This window comes from Oryzias latipes, chromosome 5, assembly GCF_053564925.1.
Source record: "Oryzias latipes strain Hd-rR chromosome 5, Olatipes_Hd-rR_3.1".
Lineage (NCBI taxonomy): Eukaryota > Metazoa > Chordata > Actinopteri > Beloniformes > Adrianichthyidae > Oryzias > Oryzias latipes.
The window spans coordinates 20,920,649-20,930,046 of record NC_136241.1 but is presented as its reverse complement, the minus strand read 5'-3'; the positions used below and the strand labels follow the sequence as shown (position 1 = coordinate 20,930,046).

The 9,398-nt window shown below is 40.5% G+C and overlaps 1 protein-coding gene across 1 annotated transcript; it reads left to right on the top strand.

The window, feature by feature from the left end:
• The first annotated feature begins 1,032 nt into the window (after window positions 1–1,032).
• On the top strand, window positions 1,033–7,915 carry abraa (actin binding Rho activating protein a). Its single transcript, XM_020703313.3, has 2 exons — window positions 1,033–2,065; window positions 6,468–7,915. The coding sequence occupies exons 1-2, from the start codon at window positions 1,433–1,435 to the stop codon at window positions 6,903–6,905; spliced, it is 1,071 nt and encodes a 356-aa protein (XP_020558972.1). The 5' UTR covers window positions 1,033–1,432; the 3' UTR covers window positions 6,906–7,915.
• Window positions 7,916–9,398: the final 1,483 nt, after the last annotated feature.

Below are 9,398 nucleotides of genomic sequence, written 5' to 3'. Positions count from 1 at the left end.
GGAATGCATTCAGTGCTTTGCTGGAACATACCTGACTGCTTTCTGTCCCGATGGGGAACTCTGGTACTAGAAGTCATTCCTCTCCGCCTGAGAATTCAGTTTCACAACAACAGCTTGCCCTTGCCCTCGTTGTTCTTGCTTGTTTTGTATCCCCTTTTTCTTTTCTCACTGTCTTTGCCCTCTCATTTTTAAACCTTGTCACCCCCAACTCCGTCATTTCTCCTCCAGCAGGTCTGAATAGAAGAGACATACCACACACCCATTAAGGGAGAGCTGCCATGCAAGGCAGTCTGAACACCAGGAACAATGGGAAGTTCATTCATCAGCCAGGAACACTTCGACACAAGGGCAGGGTTGGGTTGACCGCTCCACCTCTGTGCCATAGTCACTTTAAGATGTATTTATGCTGTTCCTGCTTCCAGCTCATTTCATAGAAAGAACAAGGGTCCATGGGGGGCTTTTTTATTGTCTTGCAGCTGGTACATGGTAATTGCACAACTTTCTTTAAATGATAACAGCTAACGTACAATTTTTTTTTCCATTGTTAAGAATTGTGCCATCACAAACACACAGTGCAGCTGTTACGGCTGCAGATGTTCAGACATGTCAACAAGCGCCAGTGGGTCTTTCTATGCACAGACTTCAGGAAAGGACCTTCACACTGCTAATTTGAGGCCTCTAAAAATAAGTGTCCATGCATGAAATCAGTCATTTGTCATTCCATTAAATCAGTCCTTTATATACAAAGTTAGCTCATGCACATTTACAGTGTGTTGACCCCTCCCCGTGTAGAGCCGATTGACTCAAGCCATAAGCTTGTTTGTCAGTAGAGGGTGAGCTCGGAGAGCACTGTAGCTAAAAACACTGGACACCTGTTCCCTGGACTCGGCTCGGAGAAATTCCACCCTCAGAGTGTGTATGTGTTACTCTCAGTGACAAGAATGTTGACACGGGACTTTTCCCACATGGACATCTTGCACCATCATTTCCTTTATGACTTTCCTGTATTTAAAGGCTATGAGGATGCTGGGGGGGGGCTTAGGAAAGTGAATAAAGGCACAGACTGTACACTCTTCACACCAGTCACCAGTCCCCACTGATGATCTGGAAGTCTCTGGATGTTTCTGTAAAGATCTGACAAAGATATAAAGCTAGAGGTGTTTACAGCATCGGTGGCAAAGATTCACACCTACTCTCCTGATCATTCAGACGGCTTTACCGAGATTTCTCCAGAAGACTTTGGAATTTTTCTCATCCTTGGACTTTTAGTATCAAGCTAACGTCTAATTTTTGAGAAATCTTTGGCTTATATATATATATTATATATATATTCTTTAAAAAGAGCTACAACAACAAAAAGAATTTCAACTCAAGATTTTATAAACCTTAAAAAGGCAAAAAAAATCTTTGTCTCGTTTGTTATTGTGTCACTATGAGTAGCGGTGGGGTATCTACAGTTCCACCACAGGAGCCTCTGGCTTTTAAAAGTGCTGTCCGGAAGTTAAAGTCTGCCGCCATGGTGGCCAACTTAGCCAAGAGTTGGCAGGGATGGGCAAACGAGCATACAGGGAAGCAAGACGCCATCCCGAGTGGCTGGATGCCTTCATCTATTGAGGAGGAAGACAAAAAAGAGCGTAATCATGTGGTCAAACTCAACGTTACTCCACGGGTTATCGCAGTAGATTCCCAACAGAGCAGTGAGAACAAAATCCGGTCCTGCTCTGTCATCAAGACCATCCCGCTGAAAATCAGTGAGTGCAGCAGCAGCAATGTGGTAAACGCCATCCGGGACAAGATGGAGTCTGGTCCCGAAGAGAGCAAGCCATTTCTTGGCAACGAGTCTCCGACACGGAGACGCCACATGCGGGCACTACAGAATGCAGGAGGAGGGCTTATCCAGGACAAGAAGATGATGCTGGAGGAGAAGAAGAAGCTGGGCTCCCGGAGCAGCAGTGTGGACACGGAGGACAGCGGTCTGGGAGAGGAGGCCAGCCTCAGCGATAACAGCGAATCCAAATGTGAGCAAAGTGGCATTCAGCAGCAAAAAAAGACCAACAAACCGAAGGTAGAGTGCTCTTTATTATTTGAATTATTTGTGAACATTATCAAATATTTTTAAGATTGCTTTAACTTTAGACGTCCAGTGGATTCTGTTCAAAGAGGCGTGAAATTCTCATGATTTTCACAACTTCATCTGGTTTTACTATGGAATGAATGAAAGATTGAAGGGGACAGAATCACTCAAAATATCCAGTAGTTCCATAAGGTGTTACTTAAAGGAAGTAAACCACATCTGACCAGGAACCGACAAACACAGATCAGAAACCAATTAATGTGTTTTCTGGAGTATAAGTTGCAGGAGCTGAAAAACTGTCTGATAAAGAAGAAAAAAACAAATATATGGGCCTCCAGAATACACGCCGCACTTTTGTGAGAAAAGTGCAACGCTTCTAAACAAGTCTGTCAAACCCAGGATAATGCGGATTTCATACCAAACACCATTCACGTGTCAAATTTGCATTTGCTACCTCTATTTTGATGTGCGTCATATTCAATGCTTAACGCAAATCTGAAGATGAGTTCACAAACTAGATGCTTGAGACTCGGGTGGGAGAAGTTAGCGTTAAGATTTTAGCCTCATTGCTACATGGAAGCACTGATTTCTCATTTACATCTCATGGAACACACAAATGACATTTAGAGATCAAGTTTGTTTATTTTGGAGTGCTCTCCAGCATCGGTAATCACGTCTGTGTCTGGGTTCAGTCTTTTTATTTTTTAACGGTGATCTTTACCCTATATACTGCAGGAGTAGCATCTGACGATGTCTATGAAACCCAGTTTGATGACTTGCTGTCCCAGATTAGTCTGAGGAAGTAAAAAATAATAAAACAAGACTAATAATGAAAAATATTTTCAGGAGGAAAACAACCTGGGGGGTATTCCAGAAAGCAGGTTATGCTAGCTCCCACGATAAGTTTGAGGCTAAGGAAGTTGATAACCTCAGCATTTGGTTCCAGAAATGGAGGTATGTTTCAGGGTAGGTCAAGTTACCATGGCAACTCATGCTCTGAACATAACCTGGTCTGGAGCAGGTTTAGTTGAAGCTTAGTTTGTTTACAGAGAGGTGAAGCAGCATGGTGTGTCCATTTAAAGATGACCTAGTGGATGAAAAAGCTCAGATAATACTTTTTCCACCATGAGAGGGTGATAGGACCACATATGGATGTTGGAAAGATAAACTTTTTTACTTTGATCTAACTTAATTATTTGCTTCAGTTAAGATAAATCTTTTTTTTTTTTTTTGTTAGGTCACCTTAAAAATAACACGTAGTTTTCAGACAATTATTCTCCTTTCGTTCAAATTAATTCAATTAAGTAGGTGTAACTTTGGTGCTGCCGTTAGATCCGCAAGGGATTCTGGGATATCATTCCCTTTGCCTGTCTGGACGGATTTGGGTTTAAGTGTGGGTTTTTTACAAAATGTGTTTAGTTGTATAGCTGTTTTACTGTGTTTCACCGTGTTTTGCCGAGCTATTTTGTCCTACTATGCTTACGTCTCTGCACCATGAGTGAGAGTAAGGGAGAGGATGATGAGTTTATATAGCACCCCTACCACCCTAACATGTCACGATAGTGACGGAACATTCTTTAATGAATTTTTGCACTCTGTGCATTTTTTTCCGTTCTTTTTATTGTTATAAAAATGAGCATATCTGCCGGCTCAAACTTAGACATATGAAAGTTCAAGAAATATAAGTAATTAAGATGGAAAAAAGATTAATGGAGTAATGTGACATTTAGTTAGATAAATACGTAAATTTGAGTTGTATGAACAATTATTGAGTTTGAATTAATTTAACTAAATGATTTAAATTATTTTTCAGCCATGTTACTTTTTTGATGGACTTGTAATTTTTTTCCGCTGTCATTAAAATCTCAGACTCCGTCTCACTTAAGTACAGCTCTTTCTTTTTTTTTTTCTCCACGCGTTTCCATGGTGACTCCAGAAATCGGCGATCTATTGAGAATGTCTTTATGTACCGTGCGTTAACCCAGGGTTACCAAGTCGAGCGTAATTACGCCAACTCATATCCGGTCTTTTGGAACCGACATACCCAGAGTAAGCAAGTTCAGGCGGATTTCAGCCAGAGTTCAGGCTCAAAGTCAGGCTAGTTTAAACATGCTTCCTGGAATACCCCCCAGATTGTCCTCCGTGATTGTTTTGGACGGCGATTCTTCTTCTAAGTTGCTGTCTGTAGCAATTACTGATGCACCTAACAGTGCCTTCTAGTGGTGATTAGTGGGAAACAACTGCTAAAGGGCAACCGGTTGTTAGTGGAAACATAGGAGCCAATATTTTTTTTTTTATATCACAAGTGGCTCCTGAGTATAAGTCGCACCTCGTGCCAAACTATACACTTAAACTCCAAAAAAGACAGTAATTCTGCTGCAGTGCCTCTTTAAACACTCCTGCACCTCCTCATAGCTCCATGTTTACCCACCAGATGCATTCAAACTTTTTCATGATTCACACTTGTTTAGGTTCTTACTGTGAGCTGTTCTTGCTCACAAACCTATAATGCACTTTGCATTTTGCTCCCTTTTATTTACCGTACTTTTTCTCTTTAGTCCACTGATGCTTTGTCTGCATTCCTTCTTAAATGAATCATACTAGAGTTCTTTTCAAGTGTGTGAACCTGAACCCCTGTCCTCAAATGGACCAGGATTGTCATGTTTGGCATACACAGAGATCGGGTGAAATTTGGCACTTGCCAAATGATGCACACCTATAAATCAAGCCTCCCAGTTTTAATGTGACCTAAGTTTCCATTTCACCAGAACCTTCTGTTCTGTTTTGTGCAGCTTTGAGATACATTTTTACCTGGTTTTGCTTCCGTCAATGTTTGTTACTTCAGTTTTAACAGTTATTTTGACAAGTAACCGTTATTTACCATTGTTTGAAACTGAATACATGATTGACGTAAAAATTCGGATTGATGCTTGATGGTTTAATGTCTTCCATACAAGGCAGGAATTATAGATAGGGCTCCATTAGGCTGAGGAAAGTGATGCCAGAGGGCAATACCAGGCCATAAAAACACCACCACAGGCTTGCAACGCAATGGAATAAATGTCAATAAATATAGTTACACTCTGGCATGTGTTTTTCAGTCTGACCTTAGGGAGGAACCGTCGGCAGGAAAACAGTGTGGTGGAATAGAGATGGAGTTCACAAAACTAAAATACACCGATGGTTGCAGGAACCAACAGAAAATTAGACAAGAAAACTATTTCAAAGGAGAACTTAAAAAAAAATACAATTTATCTTTAAAAGATAAATTATTCTATGAAAGTTAGTAACTCTGCAAAAACAGGAAAGGACATTTCATTATATTTTACATTAAAGGTAGCTTTATCACTGTTCAGGGTGTCTTGACTTTATTTCTTTGTTTTGGGAGTTGGGGATGCATTGAAAGGATTGCTATCAGGCCCATTGCTTCTGGTTCTATTGCTAAAAACAGTTTTAAGAATGCTGGTGTGTTAGGGACACATGTTCCCTGTTGGGGCAACGCAAAAGTGGAACTAGAGATCAATTTCCATGACTGCCATGAAGTTTATTTAAAGACAGACAGTCATCAATCTTAAGACATTGGGAAAGGAGAGGTTTGAGTGCCGCTTATTGTGAGAAGTGGGTTGGAGTCATTTTTCCAAACTTGGAATGAAACTTTCACAGTTAACTTTTACTAATAAAGAAAAAACCCTAAATGTTTTAGGGATTGTATCACCTATTATGAAATAAAATATGAGATGATGACAGCTTGTTAAAGAAGAATTGTTACTGCTTCCCAAGAGACGCTAAATATATCCAGGTCATCAAGAAGATGGACAAGAGAAATAACCCTGCTCCAGCTTGTTTTACGTAGTGCGCAATACTCGGTAGGAAAAGATCCGTAGATGGTTTCTAAAAAAAGTTTCAGAAGTCTTATTTGTACGAATGCATTTAACAACAGCAGGAAGTTTAAGAGTTAAAATACATCCATATATGTAGAATTTTTAGAGAAATGTATCTTAAAAACCGTAATTCTAGTCTTACTTTGAGATGAATATGGTCTGGAAATAATGGACTGCTGAAATGCATAAAATAGGATGGGGGGGGGGGGGGTTGCAAAACAAACCTATTTACAACAAACCTATTTACAAACATATTTCTAATTTCCAGAGCACTATGCTGATATATGACAGTTCATAGTTATAATGGTTTAATGGACAAGGCACTGCAACTTATTTTAAGAAATCTTATCAAAATAAATTCTACTACTTCTAGTGACAGATCTTTTTGCTTATAACAATGAAAAAATTTATCTTTGTAAATGCAGTTCTAGTTCAACTTATTTTGTGTTTGAACAAAAATTGTGAAAAAAAGGATATTTGAAGAAACTGTGTATCATTCTGTTTCTCACCAGATTAAGATTGCCACTGTGGATGACATCAAAAACAGATGGCAGCAGTGGTCTGTGCAGCACATTGAAGGCCAAAAGCTCAACCCCTTCAGTGAGGACTTTGACGCTGAGTATGCCATGTCCCAGCGTCTCCGCAAGGGCGACTCTGGCTACGGTCGACCCAAAGACGGCTCAAAGACTGCTGAGCGCGGCGACCGAGCCCAGAAGCACATCCACAGAGAGATGGAGGAGATGGTGTGGATCATCAGAGACATGGGCTTTAAAGACAAGGAAGGTCGGACCATCATCACATTCGGCCGGCTCTTTGAGCGATACGTCAAGATCTCGGATAAAGTGGTTGGCATCCTGCTGCGCTGCCGCAAACACAAGATGCTGGACTTTGAGGGCGAGATGCTGTGGAAAGGACAGGATGATGATGTCATCATCACTTTGAGGGACTAAGATAAAAACAAACCTGTCAGCAAAGTAAATTATCTGCAGCTTAACACAAAAATGTAGAGCTTTTAAAGCAGGAGTCAGGCAGACAATGTAGTTTACGTTCAGCAGTTCACCATTTAAACTTTAAATCTGACACGTTTCTATTAAAATGAACACTAGGAGCCACATGGAAACACTCTAATAGATCATGAGGCGACAGCCAACTATGTTTATCATGAGAACCTCGCTAGCTATGCTTCATCCTATATGTCTGGAGAATGTGCCACGATGCTAGCTATGCTTTAAGGCTTTTAACTGCACCCAACAAAACATCACAGCCAGCAAAGACAAACTTAGCTCATTTTATGTAAGCGATATTTTTAGGCATTTATCTATAGAGTGGATGAATCCACTTGCATGATAATTAAATATAATAATAAGCTGGGAAATGAAAATGTGTGCACATAAACTTTTTTAATTTTAAAGGCAATGTACCTTTAAAGCCTTAAAACTGGATAGTCTGTAACATTCTTTATAACATTCATTACATTTATACCATTAAATCATTCATAACATTCAGTACAAGTTTGTTTTGAAAATTATGGATGTTGGCATCTTTCTTTGTTAATTGGGAAGGAGCCAAAAATTTAATTTAACTTGAAAAGGCCCAGTTGTCTGTTTGTAGCGTCATACAGCTCAAGGTTAAGTCAGGCTGTTAGCTTTTTTAAAAGAGAATGATGAGAGATGAGAGCTGGATATTTGAAAAATCCTTGGCAACACAATAGCAAATTGATTTAAATAAATTTAGATAATTTTGGATCTAAGTTGTTCCTGTTCACTCGTCTTTTGAAAAATATACCCCACACTACTTAACATGAATCGGGTTAAAACTATCAGAAATATTTTTTTACTGTTATAAATGTCTGAATTCTTAGAAAGCAGAGATGGTGAAATGTTTAGAAATGTTCTTTCAAACTGAAAGTGTGTGAATCTTCTTACAGAAGAAGTTTTTATAAATACATGTGTGAAAAACCTTTCTGTGTCGTGTGATATTGTTGTCATCTTTGTTGCCACACATAAAACAGTAAAGGCTGAAGGTTTAACACAGATGTTCTTTCTTTTTTTCAACCAGGGGACACTGAGCTAAGAAATATCTATAAGGTGTTCATACAGCATCTTTAATCCCAACCTCACTTTAAATAAAAAATACAGTACAAATACAATAAAATGTAATGCATTTTACAGAGCCTTGCCCTTTAAAAGATTTTGTGGCCACAAATTAGCATTTTGTACACAAAAATTATTATTTTAGGATGTTAAACTCCTCGGTAGCTCGGTTGGTAAGGTACAGGGCTGCCACGCAGGAATCCAGGGTTTGATTCTCGGAGGAACAACGGTACTGGGGGCAATCACCATATCAATGGCGAGCAATTAACATTGCCCAGTGTGATTGGGCAAGACCCTTAACGCTACTGCCTCCCGAGTGCAGCTCACTGCTCCTACAGGGGATGGGTAAAATGTGGAGAAGAATTTCCCATTGTGGCATAGTTAAGGTATCTGTTATTATTAACTTGTGGCCAGAAATACTAAGGCCAAATCCAAATTCTTCCCCTACCCCAACAGCTTCTCCCTACCTCTACTTTTAGCCCTCCAAACGGAGATTCATAGGTCGTGTCCAAATTCCTTCACTACTCACTATATAGTGTACGAAATAGTGCTATCGCCATTTTGTAGTGCTGTTCGAATCTACAATTCCAAAATCAAGTGCCCTAGAAACTTCCCAGAAGTCTCTGGGAAAAACCAGTGTGCATCGATGCTCACTAGTAGAGGGCTGCATTGGGGTTGGGTCCCGCCGGGTCCAAATCTCGCGGGATTGGGCGGTTTGAATTGTGCTGCTGGCGCAAAAAAAAAACTTGTGGGATCAGTGCTGTCATGAATATCTCATAAATATATATTATCAGACTACGTTAGGCTGTGCAGCTGTTGGATGCTTATGTACGCTCTGTGAAGGCACCAGGTAGAGACGCCTAATGGCCACTGTCATCTAACCTGTTGTTGGGGGTGTGCAACGCCCCACCCCGCCTCATGTGTTCTTTAAAGCCTGATACCGCAGTCGGGTGTAGGCGGAGCTACAAGCTAAAGTTATGGTCTGATCGCTGCATGGAGCGATGTGTGCATCAATGCATGGTAGACACGAAGAATGTGGAGAGATCGGGTTTATTATTTTGAAGAGTTCTACTTGGTAATCATGTTTCCATGTTTGAGTTCATAAAATCATCCGAGAGAAAGTCGCTTCTCCAACTCCCGCAGGGAAAGCTGCGTCTGAATCTGACGCCCGTGTTTTCATCTCTCTGACAGAGTTGAAGCCAAAGCCCCCGCCTCTCTACCTGCTTTTCCTCTCTACCTGTTCACCTGTTCATATCCTCTGTAGTTGAGAGTTGTTTTTCCCTGCGCTCCCAGTGTATTCTACACAGAGAGCGCAAAATATGGTCATCATAGGTTAACACGACAGTCGGG